Source organism: Panthera leo, chromosome A3 (assembly GCF_018350215.1).
Source record: "Panthera leo isolate Ple1 chromosome A3, P.leo_Ple1_pat1.1, whole genome shotgun sequence".
NCBI lineage: Eukaryota > Metazoa > Chordata > Mammalia > Carnivora > Felidae > Panthera > Panthera leo.
Window position 1 is genome coordinate 61,246,965 of NC_056681.1, and position 20,789 is coordinate 61,267,753.

The 20,789-nt window shown below is 48.8% G+C and overlaps 1 protein-coding gene across 10 annotated transcripts in view; it reads right to left on the reverse strand.

Annotated features, from left to right (window-relative positions):
- INPP4A (inositol polyphosphate-4-phosphatase type I A) overlaps nt 1-20,789 on the reverse strand; it is a 156,202-nt gene that overhangs the window by 37,431 nt on the left and 97,982 nt on the right. For 7 of the 10 annotated variants that reach the window (XR_006200627.1, XM_042932045.1, XM_042932039.1 and 4 more), the window contains 9 exons: nt 17,672-17,855; nt 16,208-16,426; nt 14,884-15,139; nt 11,210-11,242; nt 6,935-7,107; nt 5,801-5,924; nt 4,500-4,626; nt 4,049-4,189; nt 1,549-1,646 (listed from right to left, as the gene is read on the reverse strand). Coding sequence is in view for 9 of the 10 variants with exons in the window: in XM_042932045.1 (XP_042787979.1) it covers nt 1,549-1,646; nt 4,049-4,189; nt 4,500-4,626; nt 5,801-5,924; nt 6,935-7,107; nt 11,210-11,242; nt 14,884-15,139; nt 16,208-16,426; nt 17,672-17,855 (1,355 nt within the window). In the remaining variant the exon portion in view is untranslated. The remainder of the gene's footprint in view (nt 1-1,548; nt 1,647-4,048; nt 4,190-4,499; nt 4,627-5,800; nt 5,925-6,934; nt 7,108-11,209; nt 11,243-14,883; nt 15,140-16,207; nt 16,427-17,671; nt 17,856-20,789) is intronic. The other 3 variants (XM_042932044.1, XM_042932046.1, XM_042932043.1) reach the window with 3 other exon arrangements.

The window sequence follows — 20,789 nt, forward strand, 5'->3', positions numbered from 1 at the left end:
AGGGCTGGCACTTCTGTAGTTACCTGGGGACACTGATGCTGCCTGACGTGAACATCCTTTATCTCCTCCTGTCCACAGCAGCCCACTCTCTTCCCCTTCCTGACGGGAACACTGCCACCCCTGCAGAACCCCAATCTGTAGTCCTGAGCTGCTCCTGCATCTTGCAGCCAGTATTTCTCTAGCTCCTTCCCTCACTGCCCACCTCAACATCTCTGCCGATCTCTGGGAAGAGTGGACCATCGAGGTAGTACCATTTAGTCATTTACTTGCTCTGGCTGCAGCCCTCACCACACTGAATGAGCCTCAGAAGTCAGCAGGCACTCCTTCTCTCACCCACCTTCAGCGCCCAGGTAACACTGCTTCTCTCCTGCTTCCAAGGACTCTCTCTCTGGCTTGTCTGTTGAACCTTTTCTTCCCAAGCCACCTCCACTGGGAGAAAACACTGCACCGGTGGTCTGCACCCCTCCTCCAAGTCAATCAGCACACTCTAGCTGATTTGAGATGAATCCCTGAAGTCAACTCTCCAGCCCGGTCCCTTGTAACACAGCATCTCCTAACAGGACACCTTCGCCCACTAAGCGCCAAGCCTCAGAGCCAGGCTAACTCTTCCCTGCGACCAAAACTAACACCTACCTCATTGTGCTATCATGGGGAGTCAGTGCGGAATGTGTGCAAAGCACAGCACAGCGCCCCGGCACATCAGTGATCCGGGAATGCAAATGAAGCCTTTTCACGTCTTCCCTTCTTGGCAGTCCCCTTTAGAGGACACTGGTGTTACCCAGGGTTGGAGTCTGCCTCCTTCACCTGGGGGTGCCCCCCTACTGGCTGGGACAGTGCCAGCACAGACAGGCAGAGCCTATTCCTATCCAGGCAGGGTCCAGTCTCTTTCATCACTGGGTCCCGTGGTGCTTCATATGGGGCAGGTGCTCAGTAAACATGTACCGGGGTTGACATCAGGAGAGAGTTCCCCATGTACACATAGTGTGCTTAACCCTGGGTTCTTGACTGAGTCCAGCAGCACAGAGAGGGCTGTCAGCTGTGATGGCTACTGTCACTCTCCACTGCCTCCAGGGACACCCAGACAGGGGCCCTCTCGCCCCCCACGGCAATAAGTGTCTGCCCAGCATCTTACTCTATGTGCTATATAGATGCAGGTGCAGGGGGAGTTCACACCAGCGCGGGGCCGAGTGGGGGCCCTGCCTCTGCGATCCCATCTGCCCTACCAGTAGGAGCACAACATGCACCATGGCATCAATGCACGCCAGGGACTGGGACAGCGTGTGACAAAGCCTCGCGTTAGAACGGGCAGGCCAGAGAAGAATCAGCAAGGGCGGCGGCCTGAGGGAAGCTTCTCTGGGTGGGGATTCACACCATGCAAAGTCTGAGCAGATGAACAGGCTTCCAGAGGGACAGGGAAGCCAAGGAGGAGTCGTGCACATGGATGCAGCATCCAGATGGTTGGTGGGCAGGAAAGGCTCAAACACCCAGGGTGACACAAGACAGACAGCAGGTGAAAAAGAAACCTACCGTGAGTGAAGAAATACTTACAATCTTCAGGCAAAACTTCCTTAAACTGCTCGAAGTAGGAATTTAACCGCACCAAACTTTCCACATTGATAACTTCTTGTAAAGACGTATCACCAAACCTTCGGAGGTCATACGGGGACACCATTAGTGAATGACACTTCCTTCCAGCATGAACATAACTGCCTTGAAGCTAACAACATGGATTCTCTCAAGCATTATTTGTGCACATCTATATTCTAAGCCACTTCCCTCCTCCCAAGCATACGGTCATCTCTGCTGTGTTGGTGACATGTTTAAATACATTTCATTAGCAGGAACCACACACATTTGTTACAAATGTGCCTAAAAGATTACAGAACTCCATCTGTCCCAGACCCTGGTGCAGCATACACAGAAACCCCTCTCACAGCCACTCACTGTGAGTCCCCATCCTCCCATCCCGGGGGTGCTTAGGAGAAGGGATGGCAATGGGGCTCTGGCTGGGATGTGAGGACACAGTCCTGTACTTGAAGCTGAAGTCACACTGCCCACTAAATAATCACACCCGACTAGCTGTTCCTCCTGGACTGTATGGGAGGCCCTAGCTCTCTTCTCTCTATGCAGACTCATCCTGTGCATGCCTCACAGGTAGCCAGGACATGCCAGATGTGTAAGGTAGAGGAAGAGGAAAGTCACCTTTGAGAAAGACCCCCAGATGGTCATTAATACTGGCAGGCTCTGAAGTCTAAGGCCCGGATGCCCAGTCCAGCTCCACTACTGCTCTGCTGAGGGACTTCCCTGCACATCAGCCTCTTCACAATCCCATGTCACCCTTAAAAGAGCAGGACTCCCTCCTGTGGGTCCACCACAGTCCATTCACCCCAATGCCCACAATGGCTTTTCCTCTAGGCACCTGCTCCCTCGGGGACTGCCCCAGGACACAGTGAGCTGGGCTTGTTTATGAGCTGAGGGGAGAGTGTCCCAAAAGCAGATAAATGAGCAAAGACCTTGCGCTCACCAAGTCTTCCCCATCCCCACTGTCTCACCCTCCTCTACCTGCCCCTCTGCTCACTGTGACATGGCCTTGCCTCAGCCCTTGCCAGAAACTGCTCTTGCAGTCATCAAGAACGGCAGCTGCCAGACACAGGGAGCATTACCGTCTTCCCTGGGACACCTCCTGACTGGGCCCCTGATATTGCCCACTCTCCCTGAAGTGGGTTCTTCCAGCTCTGCTCGCACCTCAGAGGTCTCTGCTTCCTGAGCTAGTGGCCTCAGCTTAAGGTGGCCCCCATCTGTCCCTGAGCATGATCTTCTTCCTGGTTTCTGGGCTCAGTAGATGGAAACACCCCCTCACCACCAACCTGGAAGCCTGTTATTCTCTCCACCATCTCTCTCATACCCTGCGTAACTACAAACCACACCTTCCATTTCACCACTGAAATAGCCCTCCAGTCTGCCCCTTCTTTACCCGTACTACTCCTGCCTGACCCAGCTCACCACCTCTGGCCTGGACTTTCCAACAACCTCCTCATCACACTTGTCACCCTCATATCTTTCCAGCACATGGCCAATAAGTGAACCACTTAAAACGTAGATGAGATTGTGTCCTGCTCTACTCAAACTTCTTCGATGTCTCCCACCAGCAACCACATTTGCTAAGTGGGGGTGACCTACACCTATGTAGGGGTGATTGGTTTCCAGAGGCCCAACAGGAAGATGGCACATCATCCTAGCGACCAAATTCCCTTTACAGCAAGTGCTTTAAAAACCCACATGAATAAGACATGTTCTAAATTCTAAAACACACATGCCACATGGATGTAATGATAAAACAGGGAAGATTTTCACCTACTAGTGGAAGGTCATTACACATGCCCAAACGCTCCTCCTCTCCAGCACACATAAATATGTGCACACACACACTTGCACACATGGGCACATGTGACTCTTCCCTGTTGCCTGGTAGGGGACCCTGGAGGGAGTTTACAAGACAAAGGCCTTTAGAATCAAGGCATGGCTCTCAGCCTGGCATACAGGCCTCTCTAACCTCACCGCTGCCCATCCTGGTCTGGGACCTTGGCCTTCAGCACCCCCGATGGTTTGTCCCCACCTGCATTTGCTCAGGCTTATTGGCTTGAGATGCCAGGTCTTTCCTTCACCTCCTCATCTGACCAACTCCTACTTACTCTTCAAAACCCAATTTAACCATCAGCCTCTCCAGGAAGCCCTCTCTCACACCCTCTCCCTGGGTCTCCTGTTAGGACCCCTACTCCCTGTATTCATCTTCATCCTTGTGTCCACATCTCTCTCCTACCAGCCCAAGTCTCTTGAGGACACAGACCACATCTGGCTCATCTTTGTGTCCCTAGCACCAAACACAGGGCTGGGTATATGGCTGCATCTGAAGACTGTTGGCCAAAAGAAGGAAGGTATGACAAAGTCTACGCAGCACTCAGAGCCTGAAGAGGGCTAAGGACATTTTCTACAGCACCTCACAAGAGCACTCCAGCCACCCCGACCCCCACGAGAGCCAGGCACGCACCTCTCGGCTAGTGTCTGCTGCTCGTTGATGCCCACATTGAAGAGGACGGGCTGCACCCGCAGCAGCATGCCGCTCTGGATCTCCCGGGGCAGGGCGTCGAACAGGGGGCCCGGCAGAGGGATCCGCACGTTGAACCCATCACTGCAAAACAGTGGAGAGAGCCAGAGGATGGGTGAGGGCTGGGACAGGGGAGAGGCAGGAGAGGAGGTAAGTGAGAAGAGGAAAACCAAGCTGGCCTCGATACTGGAGTGCAGACTGGCCGTCCAGCTCAGTGGTTTCCAAACTGCTGGTCATGAACATTTACAGGTCTGTGAAATTAATGTGGAAGGCTAGGATCAAGATTTTTAACTGAATGAAACAGAATAAAACAAAAATGAAAGTACATCACATGTAACGAACATAAATTAAAACACAGTGCTAGTTCTGAGAATTAAAAAAAAAATCTTTCTACCGATTTCCAGTGATGACGGGCAGCATGTCTGTTGATGCATTAGAAGTGGCCTGAGTGACTTTGAAGGTCACGTTCCTCAGGTCCATGATTCCAAGGCTCATGTCCTCCAGCATGGCCAGCTCCTCACCTGGATGCGAGAGACGGATGGAAGGAGGTCAGGTGGAGGGGACCTGCCCCATGGGCTCAGCACAGCCAGAGCTGTGGGAGGTGATGGGATCAGGCGTGGTGTGACGAGACGGGGACTGTCTCAGCCTCTTCACCAGCTGACCCACTTCTCCATGGGGAAAGGCAGCTACTGAAATCCCCCACGGCCACATTCAGCAGCTCGGCTGGTGGAAACATGCACCACGACTCACAGCCCTCTCTGGTGAGGGGAAGTGTGGGGCAGAAAACTGGCATGTATGGAGTCTCAGAAAGCAAAGCTGGCGCTTTAGAAATGGACAGAGACAGCAAAACAGCACACTGGGGCTGGATCCCTACACTCCATAGTGCTTGGCATTTACTTGACGTCTTATAACTCTAAAGACCAACAAATACTTCTAAAAAGTTATCCATTTTTATCCTCTCAGAATAAAAAAATGAAAGTAGGAAGAAGAGTCTTTTTAGAGGACAATTTGGGAATATCTATGAAATTTAAAAATATTCCTGCCCTTTGACCCAGAAACATTCCTTCCAATAATGTAGTGGCTGCAGAAATGGGCCGAGAGGCACACACAGACTTGTGTGTGGAGACCTACGGCAGCACTGTTTTCATAAGAATAATTCAGGGGCGCCTGGGGCTCAGTTGGGTGAACATCCGTCTTCAGCTCAGGTCATGATCTCGCGGTTTGTGAGTTCAAGTCCCACGACGGGCTCTGTGCTGACAGCTCGGAGCTTGGAGCCTGCTTTGGATTCTGTGTCTCCCTGTCTCTCTGCCTCTCCCCTGCTCATGCTCTGTCTCTGTCTCTCAAAAATAAATAAATGTTAAAAAAAAAAAAAACAAAACCTTAAAAAAAGAATAATTCAGAAGCGGCCCAATGTCCCACAGGAACATTGCTTAAATAATTATCATCCATCCTCAACCAGAAGGATCTTTGTAACAACCAACAACAATAAAACAAACTATGGATGTGTGTGTCTGTAACTACATAGGACTTTTATTTGGTTCTTGCATATTTTGATGATGTTTAGATTTATTTTCATCAGCATGCGCAATTAGAAAACTATCTGGGAAGAAAGAATGGGAATCACACACGTCTGTACTGCCCAATACCCCCAGGATCCCGGAGGCATAGGGTGTGTGGGAGCCCCTGGAGCCTCACCATAGGTGCTCAGCAGGCTCTCGAACTGGGCCAGCAGCCCAATGGTGTAGAGCTGGCGCAGGAAGCCATCATCATGCAGGCAGTTCCTCAGCTTGATGATGAAGCCACAGATGAGAGCAGTCAGCTGTGGGGGAGACACGAGATGAAGCGGCTGTAAGGGGGACAGACACCTCCTCACTAAATGGCTACCAGCCTGTGCCTTGCCCTTGGCCCTGAGTTTCTCCACTTTCACGGCTCTGGCTGGGCCGCAGCAGCACCTCTTCCCCCTCCATCTGGGGTGTGGGGAGCACTCAGCTCTGAGGCCATGCGGGGCAGAGGCCATGGGGAGGGCGCACAGCACTCCAGGCTTGCCACTCCTATTGCTCCCAAAGGCTGGTTTGGTTTTGGCTAAGCTTCCAACCTGAACTGCCTGGGCTTCCTCCTGGGCTAGAACCTTCTGGAAGCCTAGAATTAATTTCCCACCGTGAAAAGGTCCTGTATACTCACAGATTCATACCAGCTCTGGCTGGAAACTGAAGTGATCATAACAAAGAACGGAAGTGAGAGACAACACGGTCACTCTGCAAGTTACCTCAGTGGGAGATATTCTGTGGGATGAAACAGGCCTCACAAGGATGGGCCGGTGGACCTGCAGAGAACCAGCCTGACCTTCTATCACTGTTCACTTTGCTTTTGGTAACTCGCATCTACCAAACTCGTGACATTCTCCAAAAGAGAACAGAAATTATCACAGCAGTTGTGCACAAGCAGCAGAACTAAGGCACTGACAGCAATAATCGTGTCTCCCTCACTAAACTCCTTTGTAGGAAAAAAGGTGGCAAAGAGGCCTGTGTCATGCACAATGCAGCATGCCTCAGGCTGGAGCCGCGGATGTGCCCAACCCACCAGTGCCACTTCCATGGGGAGGAACAAGGGTGGACTCAGACCCTCTCCTAAATACAGACTTATCGAGTAGGATTCCTCCCTCCATGTTGAAATCTAGACCTCTCTAGTAAATAACTTCAAGAGCCACAGGCAGGTGGAAGTATTGTCAACCTTGGTTTTTCCAGGGTGAAGCCAGAGAACAAGTTCCTAAGCCTGTGTTTTCTGAGGGTGGAGGTGCCCATGGGCTTCCGTGCCACTCCCGGGGCTTACAGTTTGGCAGAAGACCACATCCCGGCGGTACTGCAGGCTCAGGTACGTGGCTATGGTGGGAGCGCTGTCCTGCATGAGCAGGAAGACCATTGCCTTCTTGGCCTTGTCACTCATCATGGCCACACAGTCTGTGAGGGTGGTCAGCAGGGGGTAAAGGGCCTCACTCCATTCACCTGGGCACGAGAAAGGAGACGTGTGAGGAGGAAAACTTTAAGAATTAGGTTCTATAAGTTTAGCAAGTTGCCTGACCCTAACCCTCATACTGCCCCCCTCCCCCTCCCCACCCCTTCTGCATCTTATATCTCTGCTTGGCCCAAGCTCCGGCCCAGAACTGGCACTAAGTTCTGCCTGGAACCAACCCAGTCTCCAACCTTCTGGCCTGAAGCTTTTCCAGTAAACAAAGAGGGGACCTACTGTGGGACCAATGATGTAGGCCTTGTTTCCCTAACCTACTGTGGGCTATATACATAAATGCTCAGGATGATTCCTTTTGAGGAAAAGACGAAAAAGTTTCTGTGAGTCATCTGCAATTCACCACTGTTCCTCCACCCAGGGCGAGAAGGGCACCCAGAAAAGTGACCTGTTATCTTGCTTCTCTTGACCCAGGTATTAAGGCAAAAGCCCCCATCCTTCTAGAGCAAAGGACAACTCCACCCTTGCAGAGCCAGTGTGTGGCTGTGGTACATTCTCGCTTTCCACGTCTGGAGGAAAGACCGTTTGTTCCACATGGTTTCCCGTGTTTTCAGCTCTCAGAATATCCCCTGCTTCTGCGCTTTCTTCCCCGCCCCCAAACTCCCTGCCCGCTACCCTCTATTTCTAGTTTAGTTTTCTCTTAGAGGTATTAGGAAATTGTGACCCTGTACCAAAACAATTTTTTTTTTTAAAAAAAATAGAACCTCAGGGTAGAAAAACAGAGTCAAAGGTATTTTGGGCTTTGGCTCTTTTTTTGCCTCCCTATTTAGAAGGCATTTAAAAGAGAAAAGACATGCCCTCATCAGTTCTATTTATAACAGGTCACCAAGCCCAGAAAGAAGCATTTGACTGTCACCACTGGGTGAGCCCACCACAGCAGAGGCTGCGCAGGCAGGGAGTGGAGCCCAGGCAGCACACGGCACTCAGGATGAGGTGCGAGTGACACCACACCCACAGACGTCACCGCACTGGGGAGAAAGGGTAAGCTCTGTCTTAGACAAACAGAGTCCAAAACCCTGAGTGAAGGGAGACGAGCTTCACTCTCTCAAACTGTATGGGTAGCACTTTGTTGAGACACAGATTTAGAGAAATGCCTAAACCTTGCAAAAGGACTTCCCTATACTCAGTGTTCAGTTGAGGCAGATTTTCAAGTACGTGAATCCATTCAAAGTCTGGAAATGATCTAACTGTGTATGCAGGCACACCGTATGTGGACAAGGATTTATATCTGTAATTTAAAAAAAAAAAAAAAAAAGGCAGGCTTAAATTTAGAAAGTCTATAGCAGGAAAGGTCTTAGCAAAGAACTCATGGTGACAGAGAACACTGGACCGAGGAGTGGAAAATATGTGTCCTGGGCCCCAGCTGCCGCTGAGCAGTGCTGGCCATGGACAAGTCTCTTGACCCCTTGGCCACGTGAGTCCTTTTTAGTAAAATGGAAGAGCTCTGCTGGATAACATCCAAGTCTCTTTCTTCCTCTGAAAAATCTCAGAGGCCATGTTTTTGTTTCTTTGAAGAACTCTGTTGCATGCAAGTTATATTCAGCAACGATCAAAAAAGACAATGGCAACTAAATTTTCATAGCCAAATAATTGGGGGAAAGGTAGACAGTCATTAACTGAGAAGTAAATGCTCTTAGAGCAAATGCTGCCGGTTTTACTTTGCTTTTCCATTAACGTGCAGGTACCTATGCAATTAATATGCAAATTATCATCATTTTAATCTGAAAATGATCAGAAAGTACAAGTGGTCTTAGCTGACAAAGCAAATCTTCTCCATGCAATACTTTTTCATTTTACCTGCTTCTCTACTTCTCTTTCAAAAAAATCCATTTAAGTATGATGCAGTTTTGTTACATTAGGGGGGAAAAACTCTGAAAAAAATTGGGAATAAAGGAAGAATGGTTAAGAAGCACTGGGATCTTGTCCTGAAGAAAAGATGTGGGTCTGGATGGGAGAGGAGCCTGGCATCTTCCCAGAGGAGGGCTCACACACGCCTGGATGGCTCCAGAATTCAGTAAGAGTGCCAGCCACCGTGTACATAAAACCAACCAGTGCTTTGGGGCTCCTGGGTGGTTCAGTCTGTTAAGTGTCTGACTTCGGCTCAGGTCATGATCTCATGGCTCGTGAGTTTGAGCCCCACATCTGACAGCTCAGAGCCTGGAGCCTGCTTGGGATTCTGAGTCTCCCTCTCTCTCTCTCTGCCCCTCCCCTGCTCACACTCTCTCTGTCTCTCAAAAATAATAAATAAATATTTTAAAAAATTAAAAAAAACCTGTCAGTGCTTTACCTGTTTCCTCATTTAATCGACAGAAAGAATATTAATAATACAGGTAAGGAAACAGGCTCAGAGAAGTTAAGTGTCTTCCCAGACACAAAAAGAACTGGCATTTGTATGTGTCTGACTGACCCTAAGCTCCATGTTATTTTTATTGTGTCAGGTTGCTTCTGCCAAATAGAGAGTAGGGGTTGAGGGGGAAATAAATTTGGGGGGGAATATGAAGAAAAATTATAATTAGAAACTTCCAGACAAAATGGATTTCAGGGACAGTAATGAGACTTCTACCAGGACCTAGCTTAGTAAAGGTATCTGGGATATTACATTTGGTGACGGTGTCATATTCTGCTCCCTTCGTCGAGAAAGACTTGCTATGAAAAAAAAAATCAGCCCAACTAAACATTGTCCTTAGTGATGCAGCTGATTCACTTCTGGGTGGGGAGGGGGGGTAATAAGCTCCTTGTCTAGTTGACAGTCTGTTAATGCTCACTGACTAGTGGTCAATCCATGGACCATGCTACTTTGGATAACTTTGAAGAGTTTTTTTTCAAATCCATACCCTGCGTTCGCATTTTTTTCCCCTCATTAACAGAGGAGGGAAGGAAGTTGGAAAGGAGGGAGGAAGATTGAGAAAGAGTGAGAGAAAAAAATGTGTGTGTTAACCAAGATAAAATATGGCTCTCCAGGAAAAGCCAAAGGAACTCTTGGCAGGGAACCATTTTAGTTCGCTGACATTAACTGTGGACAAGCCACCAGCGCTTCTAGAAATGACACAGCTGATATAAAATTCATGGTGCTATGTGAGCTGAGAGGGTTCACTAAAACTGACAGAGAGTTTGGTAAATTCCCAAATCACCAGTTCGCTGTACTCTAGATATAACACAGGTATCCTGCTACCTCACATTTATATCCAGTCAGAAATATGCAATCATCAGACCGATTGGGTAGCTGGTTTTTTGGGTGTAAGCAAAAGCATATTATTTGGGGGGGTCTCATGCTCACTCTGGGAAACCCACAAGCCACAACTAGGAAACTCAACATGAACTAGAGCAGGGGTCGGCACACTTTTTTCTGTAAAAGGCTAGATAGGAAGTATTTTAGGCTTTGAGGATCATGGGGTCCTTGTCACAACTACTCAATTCTGGCATTGCCCCAAAAGCAGCCATAGACAATACATGAATGAGTGGACATGACTGGTTTCCAATAAAATGTTATTTACCAGAGCAGGCAGTGGACAGGATTCGGCTCAGAGCTGCAGTCTACAGACCCCTGAACTAGAGCCATGCACATTGACTTCTACGTGCAAATGCAGCAAAAAGATTCCGTTTTTAGCACTATCTCCAACTGAAAGCTGCCAGCAATGCCTACTAAGAATTCTAAGCTGCATCCAGACTCGGGAGAGAGGATGCTGTGTGATTATGAATACTGCAACACTTGGATGGCTACACCCCCTCCATGTAATGCTCACATGCTTCACAAGTTCAGGTGAAATCATAGGAAGTACCATTTACAAATATGTACTGTTCTGAATCAGGAAGCCCAATGCCCTCACGGATGTTAATCATCTGGAAAGGTTACATGATGGGAAAGTGAAAAAACTGCATGTGGTTGCCTGCTTCAGGCCACAGTCCCCAGCCCAACTGGTCCCTCACCAAACCTAAGAAAAGTTGCTACGTGTCTCAAATGAACAAACTCCTAAAATATTTTCCTAACTCTGGAAGCACAGGGGAATCTTGGATAATTCAGCTACAAACACTACCTGAGGATTATAAAGACATCTGCAGAAGCCTTGAACAGAAACCACGTACCTGGGCTGGATTCGTCAGGAGGGGGGCTGCAATCTGCACAGAAATGGAGGGCGACATGGATGATTAAGGAGCAGCACAAAGTTCAAACACGAACAACTCAACGCTTACAGCAACTGCATCAAGCAGCCGGCAGTAAGGAGGCTCTACTGAACACAGAAGAGGTCGGAGGCCTGCCTGCCTCTTCCCCCAAGAAGTCCCACGCAGGCGCGGGGCTGCTCCGACGCAGCCGAGCCCTCCTGGTGGTAAACACTGACCGACTCCGTGATTCGTTCATTCATGTTGCTAAGACTTCAACATAAAATGCTCTTCAGGACGAGCAAACTAACATATTACAATGTGATAAAGTGCCCACACTGATCACATTGTATGTGACGGAGCCCATGTTGGCTCACGGCATCTGGAAGCACACTTGTAGTGAGAGAGACTGACCAGCAAATTGATCATCCCCAATTCAGAGCCCACTGCCCTGACTCTCGAGTGGAACCTGGGCTGCAGACTGACTGCTGAGACCCCAAGGTGAGGATCCAGCGATGAAACCAATATACCAACCAATGTCTATGCCAATCTTTAAAATTTAAACCAAATTTAAAACGTCTACGATTTGGGGAAAGACTAAAATTATAATGTCCCTCCAGGTGGCTCAAGGAATGCCAATTTTAATTCAATTTCACCTACAATGAATCGCATTTCAGCAAGTGAAGTACTCATTTCAATATTACATTTCCCCTGAAAACTCTAAAATTCCTTGGTTAACTGGGCGTGCCACTGGAAAAAAACAAGTCTGAAAAGGGTCATTTATTTTATGTCTTCAGGTGGGTGGTTTCAGAGCCCCATGAATAGCTGGAACCAGCTTTATGGAGACTTTATAGTCTGGATTGTCCAGAGGTAGGAGTGCCAAGGGATCCTTCCTCTCTGGTCACCTTTGGCAGTGATTTCTTCAACTGGCAAAGGGAATAGAAACAGAGCAAAATTAAAGGCTCCTGTGACTTAAAGATTTCAGCCTCTTCATTAGAGCCCAAATATCCTGAGACTACCTATCTAACAAAGACAGAAACCCACAGCAGTGTGCAGTAATGCAGAACAGTCATTCCTGTTTAAACCTCTGTCCAGCTAATCAGAATTACTCCAGGCCTTGAAAAAAAATACAGATTTCTGCCTCCCATAACCCTTCCTCCAAGATTCTGGGTCTGAGTGAGCAGGAAGGTCCAGGAGCCTGTTTTATGATCTTCTGTGGTGATCCCAAACGACTGGGTTGTGGCCATTCCCCAAAAAAGGGCACCAGGGGTTAAACCTGGCTGGGTAAATTCGATCTTTCAATCAAAGCAGGAAGTGTGTGTGTGTGTGTGTGTGTGTGTGTGTGTGTGTATGTGTGTTGGGGGAGGGGTCTCCTCTGGTACTCTTGTACCAGTGACTGGTAACTTAGGCCATGGAGTCCCCTGAGATTTGATTAACACATAATCTCGAGGGCATACAAACCTGAGACCCCGAGACCCTGGTCCGGGGTGTGAATGGCTCTTCAGCAATGAGGAGAGGATGAGAATGTGTGCAGAGCAGATAATGGAAGCCACCAAACGGGGAGGCTGCGGGTGGTGGTTCAGAAGAGCATGGGGCACTTGTGCGGAAAGCGGGAGAAGGAAAGAGGCTCACGGAGCCTCTGTGGTTCCAGCTGGCAGGGACTTGTCAGTGGGTCCCGCAGTGATCCGTGTGTGCCAGGCACGGCTCTGATGAGTTCTGCAGGACAGCAAGCTAGAAGGCAGGGCAACTCCTTAGTAGAATATGAAAACCAAAGACCTAGGACAGGGTACAGAGCTAGAATGAAAAGTGATGATGCCTTTCAAAGAGGTATTCATATATAATAAGCTGGTGTGAACACAACCTGCTCATTAGGCCAAAACCACTACCCAGGAGGTTGCAATGGTCTAAAAAGTCATGGCAGAGCTGAGGTCTGGCCCTTGAGGATAAGAGACTGAGTAAAATAAACAGCTTGCAGGCTCATTTTTTCTGAACCTCCTGATCACGCCCAGGTCTGAACAGCTTCCTAGGAATGTTCGAGATTTTTAAATTAAGGATCATCCACAGTTAATTTAGTGGCAAACGGTTTCATATGTTTCTTTGAGTACTGATCAGCAAAGTTAGCCTCTCTCAAATGTATGCTTCATATTCCCATGATCACAACAGAGCTGATCTGCATGGCAAATACAAGTCATGCCCTAAATACCATAAATAAATGCTCATTTAAATAACTTTAAAACTGCATTTAAATGTGTCTACATTTGACCAATACAGTATGTGCCTAGAAAGAAAGTGACATTTAAGTTATGGCTATGACAGAATATCTGATTAAATAAACTATGTCTGGCATTTTTTAAAAAATCCAATAAATTACTCTTTTTATATCTGCAGGAAAACTTGAAAATTACAAGCAAGACTATATTGAAGAGAAATGAGCAATGAGCTTTCCAATTTTATTTTTAAGCACAATTTACATTAAAAAAAATGAGAAGACAGACAGGACAAAAGAGCTCCATGAAACCAATCACAGGTTTGGGGAACTGAAACTATAGCCCTTCACAGATGGAAGGGGTGGAGGATGTGAACACTGTTGAATCAGAGGCTCAAGTGAAATCGCGCCCTGGAAACAGACTGCAGGCAGATTGCGAAGGTGAAGGGCATCTTACAAATGAAGGATTTACCAAGAGGCTCTGATAAAGGAGCATGGTTCTGCCTAGAATGAAAGTTGTGCAATTTAGAAATTAAAAGTCCTCACTGTATGAAGCCTAACCCTGGCACACCCTACTAACTACAGTTAGTAGGCCCTACTAACTACTAACTACAGTTTAACACTCCCAAAGGTCTGCAGCCAGCTCTCAGCTGCCTGGCACATAACCCCACCCCCATCAGCTCTTACAGGAAAAGGTGGCAGGGAAAGGTCCCTGAGTGGCAAGGATGTGCCTATTTAGAAAGCATGCAGCCCCTGGCTTTAGGGCTATATGCAGGACAGAGTGGCTGATTATGCTCCGGGTCTCCACAGGCAGAAGACGGTTTCTGAAGCATGTTGCTTCATGCCAACGTCCTACCATCTACTGAGGGCACTGCCTCGGAGGTGGTGCTGGACAGAGGAACCTAAACTCAGCTCCAAGAACAGGTGCCGCCATCTGACTGAGTTACCAGCAATTCCCAAGGCGGCATGCCCTGCTGGAGAAGAGCATGCCCAGCCAATGACAACCAGCCTTTAGACAAGTGTGCTGAGCCTGCTAACAGCTCTCATCCAGCTGTGTCCCTGCATGATTCACCTTTTCCTTGATTCTATCAATTCCCAATTCAATAAACAATCTCATCAGAAAAGCATCTGCATCTCTGCTTCCTTCAGGTTCTCAGATTGGTTTGCAAACCAGCAAAGCCCAGGAGCACCCCCTCACTGATGTGGCAATGAGACCCAAGAGGGCCTTCTGATTCTGCCTTAGCCAGACATGCAGATTCACACGTGGGCTCCAGGGGCGTGGACTACAGGAGCCTCTGCCCTCATTGCCCGCTGCTCCACACAGTGACCTCTGGCTCTGCCTGACAGCCCTCCCTGCAGTCTGTGTGGGGGAAGAGGTCATGGAGTCAGACAGACAGACATATGCAGCGTGAGGTGGAGGCAGCGTGAATGGGAAGCGTGGATGCATACGCACGTGTGGTCAGGCGAGGATGGCATGCAGCAGAGGAGATGGTGGAGGGGCATGGCGAGGAGGGGACATCATAGAAGGGGTCTTCCGGTTTGATCCAGTAGGCGTGGCTGTGCTGGTTACCTTTCTTGCTGGTACAGCTGCCTGCGCAAGGGAAGACATCCTCACAGCCCTCGCCATGCAGGCGCTCCTTCTGCAGCAGCTTGTCCACCCGCTGAATGATGCACTCCAGGCTCTTGTCTACGTTCAGCCACACTTTCTCCTTCCAAACCAAAAGGGCCCATTTGGGTCAGCTCTCCCAGTGGGAAAAACAGAACAGAGCACAATCTACCCACCCCCACCCCTGGTGCCCCCACACACTGATTCCTCTGCCCTGGGCCACCAGGATCATTAAAATACCACGAATTTAGAACATCAAGATTAATTCAAAGTTCTCCATTACCGTTGCATTTGCTTTTCAAAACACAAATCAATGTACTGCGCTCATTGTTTTTAAAGCTGGGGACACGTTTGCTAATAACTGTCACGGAGGCCAGCTAGGACTTCCCAGTGCCTTCCAGAGCTGGCAGAAAGGCCACAGGGCCCAGGGAGCCAGTGCATCCGCTCCTCTTTCCACCACACAACTCCTACAACCATCAAACACACGAGACTGAGGGAAGGTAATGGAAACTGCTGATCACTTCATACGGGGGAAGTGGGAAAGCAGTGAGGCAGGGCTAGCAGTGATTTGCAGAAACCCACGCAGAATACAGGACGCCAGGTCAGGGCTGGAGGAGCACTTTGCTGGTGACTAGTAACTCAGTGCCTCACAGAACACTGCCTCCAAGCAATAGTCCCAACAAAAGGCAAAAACGGCCTGTGTGATGTGTTGCTTCCACAGGAAAGACAGATGCTGCTCTCAGGGCCACTCCGTCAGGAAGCAGAATGCTCTGTGTGCAATGTCCGGGTGCATCTCCAGACTCCTCACTATCCCCCCAAATACAAACGGCCCTAGGAGGGCTGGCTGCAAGCAGAGCTTTGAGGAAGCAGGAGGCCTTGTGAGGGGAGAGGCCTCCAGCAGGGCAAGGGCTCCACAGAGAACACTGCCCCCTTTACAACCAGGTCTGACACCAGTCGGGCCTGCAGCAGCCCTGCCCCTCAGATGGACACAAGGTGTGAAAATGCCATCTCTTTCCATAAATCAGGCAGCCCTCCAGAAAATAGGTGTGGAGCACGTCTACGAAGCAGCTGACATGTTAGGCAGTTCCGGGTGGGGAGGAGCAGGCAAGAGGCTCTGAGTTCTTCAACCCAAGCTCAGTAGCAGAATAAGGGCCACGAGCAGCAGACTCACCCACTCCTCCTCGTGCCAGTCCACTTGCAGAGAAGACCGGCTATTCCTCCCCGTCCACCTGGCCATGAGGGTGTCCTGGTCGTTCCTAAGCATCACCTGCTCCTCCTCACTCGATGTCGGGGAGGCCTTGGAGGCAATGTAGTCGGGTCGCGCTGCGTTCAGTCCGTGGATGGAGTTGGCCAGCAGCTTGCAGTCGCACACGGTGACCAGCTGCCGGGTCTGCAGCACACACAAACCAAAGCTGCTGAGCCCCCAGGTGAGGGGCTGCAAGGCCGGTCCTCTCTAAGGGCTCAGAACTGTCCTGAGACCCAGCTGCATACCCTTCTCCATAGCGCAAGAGCCCTCAGGACGGCAGAGTTTAAAGGCTGCCACGTGAGCAGTTTAAAGGTTCCTACAAGAAGTCTGGAGGACACAGAGAGAATGGACGGAGGTCGAGGAACCTCTGACTTTCTTCGATCCCTGCCTGCCTCTGAGCCTGACAGGACTCCAGGAAGGGCCTGAAGAGAGCCCCGGTTCCTTGTCTTCACCGACTCCCTGAGCTGTCCACTCTGGTTATAGGGGACAGGTCTGACATTGGTTCGCTGACTGAAGTCTTATCTTTTCTGCATCTAATCCTTGAAGCCCTGGGCTCTGAGCAGTGGGGCTCTCAGCACAGCATTGTGGTTCTGGGGAATTCTGTATGCAGAATTCTGTATGCTCATAATTTTCCTTCTGATAACATCATCTTTCTTTTCTAAGTGGATCTAATTCCCAGCTCTCAATCTTTTTGCTAAGTGAACACATGTGAAGGATATAGCACATTCTGATCAGGAACAGCATCTCACCCCACCAAAGTGGGTATGAGTGGGGAAGTGTGATCAGAATCTGTGTGTGTGTGTGTGTGTGTGTGTGTGTTGAGAGACTGAGTAATTTGAAAAAGCATCATCCATCAAGATGATCTGGTGTATCTAATCCCCCAGTTTAAACCAATATTTATATATTTTTAATCAGGATCAAATTTTGGTTAATTAGAAAACAGCTTACTGTTTATATTTAGGCCAATGAAGTTGTATTTTCCTTATTGTATGTTTGTGTAATAATTCAGCTTCTTTTTTCAAATTCCAAGTCAATAAAAATGTGGCAAAAAACATACTGAGTAGGCAGTTGCTAAGAAAGCTGTGGAACTATGCCAGATTCAACAATGAACCCCATGGATTTGAGGGGAGACATATCTGCATGAAGTAGCAGCTGGAAGTCACATGCTCTGGGATCTGCCCTTGGCCTGCCCCAACCAGTTCTGTGGCCACAGGCAAATCACCTAACCTCCCAGGGCCTTTGGGGGAACCAAACCTGAAACTAGATCTTCAAGGTCATCCCAATGTCACCCTTTCTGTGGACACCTCCAAGCACACATGGGGTGTCCCAAGTGTTTCTAGAAACCCAAGGGAGCCCCCATCCCACATGCAGCAGGGTAGTCCCTCCTACCTTGTCTGCTAGAATGGCGAGGGTTCTTTCAAGACCTGTGGCAGACCTGTCCTTGGCTGCCCTGGAGAGCCGCTCTGCATAGTAACTCACTTGGGTTTTCAGGGTATTGATCTGGGCAATGATCTCCTTGGCTCTGATGATGTCCTGTGGTATGTAGATTATGGACTGGCAGCTGGATGGTGTACTGTAAAGGATAAAAACAGATTCTAAGGGCTTTCCTCAAAGTATGAAGATGGCAGCAGTATCCCAACCCTAGCCCACAACCAACATGTTCTCCTAGGCTAGTCTACCTGTGCAAAAGCACATCTCAAGAGATTTCTTCTGTCCATATGGTAGAAGCCTTAAAATATTAAAACAATGAAGTCTTTTATCTCCATTTGTACATGTCTATATTCTTATGTAAGTGTGCACACAGATACTGAACCCAGTAATTACCCAAATACTAACAATCTTTCATCTAAGAACCTCACCTGTCAAGTTCTCAGCAGTACAGAAATGGAGACACGGGGTCTGCTAATCCCAGAGGGGTCAGTTTACCACAGTGAAGGGAGATTGCCATGGGTGCTGGACTTTCCACAAGAAACCTATTTCTCCATTTGGCCAATCTTCAAACTTTCTGTGCACACCCACATAGTTCTCCTCCCTCACACCTCTGACCACAGCAAACTGGACTTCCTTCTCCAGTGCTTCTCTACTTGGAAAAACAATGTCCCATCAGATGAAGAGGAGGTACAGAACGTGCCAGGCCAGAGGCCAGGCCTGGGCACCTCAACAGCTTTGAAAACCTGGCTCTTCCTCCTTCCCTGCCTTCTCACCATCAAGCAGTGTGTGATCTTAGGATCGATGTCAAGGCTACAGCCCAGCCCCTGCGCAGCACAGACACGGGCCTCTGGAGAACTGACTCTACATCCTGGCTGTGTGGGGCCTGGCTAACGTGTCTGGCCATTCTAGTATATGTGCTGCCGAAGCGAGCACCATGTTTGGCCATTCGAGATGGAGGTGATAGATGGCAAGTCTCTCAGTGAAGATCCGAAACGATCTAATATTACACATTTATTTTTCAGACCATCTGAGAAAGCCAAAGAAAGCAGAGAGTGGTAAAGCACCGATGAGGAGGTCTCTTGCAATCTGAAGTTGTGAGCTCTAGTCCCCATCCTTATCAGCCCTGACTGGTTCCCTCAAAGGGCTGTCCTTTGGGTTTTGGGGAAGAGAGTGAAGGTGGAGGAGCACAACCTCCATAGTTCCCCCTGGAGATGAGGGCTGGAGATCCTCCTCTGCCAGGCCCTTTCCAGGGTAACCCGAAGGCAGGTCACCAAGAAACTTCCCTTGACAGACTATGGTGTAAACATGCAAAACCCAAAAACCAAAGCACCCCAGAAAGAAACAACACCCCAAGCCCACACACCACAGTAAAACACAATGGATTTGCCAGAAGCCCATGCAGCAGACCGCAACCAAGCCCACGTGATCTGAGAAGTCATTTCACAGCACGATGTGCACATGACTACTTTCCAATCTGCAATCACTCTTCCAAATGAATAGCTGCCATTTCAGACAATTTAGTCTTAAAAATACAATCTCAAATAGAATTTTTAAAAATCTGTTTTTCCCTGGCCCCAATATTTCGAGCACACATGCAATGTGTGCTTCATGTAGATACACACGTGTGTATGTAGATGGTCGTGTACACTTCAACCAATACATACCATCCCCCAAGTCAGAAGGAAAGCACCACCCCCTACTCACCTTGTGTTCTCACAGGCCACGTTCTAATAACAGTAATCCAGGACTTACACAGGAAGCATATGGCGGGGGTGTGGAAAAGTAAATTTCAAAGAGCTGCCGCTCAGTGATGATCGTGAATATACAGTCACCTAGTCCTAAAAGTGGGGAAAGCTGCAGAGGCCTCAGTGTGGGTGGGAGGTTCCTCAGCACCTGCTGTCCCCAGCAGAGCCCTGACATCTCAGGCAGGGCCCAGCCATGGCCCCTGAGCCTCACCAGCTCTGAAATGGCAGCAGCTCCAAAGGGCTGCAGGGGCTTCTGGGGCCTGTCACCAAGTGAAGGGCACTGCACAGGCCTGGCTATAGCCTGAGCCAGCACGTCGGGCGTGACCGCGGAGGGCCTGGGGGAGCGGTGGAGACCCCAGGCAGCAGTGATTTCCGGCTGCCATCTAGTTCTTTGGTAGAAAAAGTCACTTGGTTATATTAACTCTTGGTTTGCCCTCAGGGGGAAAATTGACCCAAGGAACACTGTTTTAAAAATCTGCATAAATTATTAAGTATTATGAAAATGTAAGCTGGCTTCATTCCCGAAAGAGGCGATGGGGAAGGGAAACCTGAAGCCCTAAGACTCTTGTAAAAGAAGCCAGAAAGGGATTCCCAGCCACACCAACAGGTTGACTTGAAATTCCAGCTCCCAGGACTTGCCTGGCCTGGGAGGAACAGGACTGGTTCTTCTCTCGGAGCGGAGCGCACACAGCAATGAACTGCTGCCAGATTTTAAAGGTAAAATGGTGGACTGGAGACAGGCTATTCATTATCAAAGAACATTGCAGTTGGAAGGGAGAATTCTGTCTACGAGGCTCTAACTAGGGGCCCCCGGCGGCACCGAGGGGTGAAGCACCTCACAGAGGAGGGGACAGCACAGGCTTTCTCTACATGAGAGCAAGACCCAAACAGACACTCTCTCCACAGACAGAAAACTCACCAACACTCCTCAAAACTGCTAAAGAAAAGAACCAAAACGAAATATTAGGAGTTAGCAAACACTAAATGCAAAACAAAAAATTAAAAAGCCAAGTTATCTTTTGTCAAAATTCTTCAAGTGAAGTGTCAAGGCCCCCACTGCAGGGACAATAAAACTCATGAGCCCAATGTGCTCAGTCATCAGAGCAACATCAGTGCCGTTGCACAAGCCCCAGGGAGACATTTCACCTGTGGGCAAGTTATGTCTGCATTTAAAGGAAAGTTCAAATAATGAAAATCATTTCTGCAAGCAGTTTTATAATGGGAATAGGAAATTAAATGAAAATTTATATTATTTATGTGAAAAAGACTCCAGAGGCATTTTGAAAATAAGTTCTAAAGTTAACATACAGAGTAATCAGGTATTAACATCC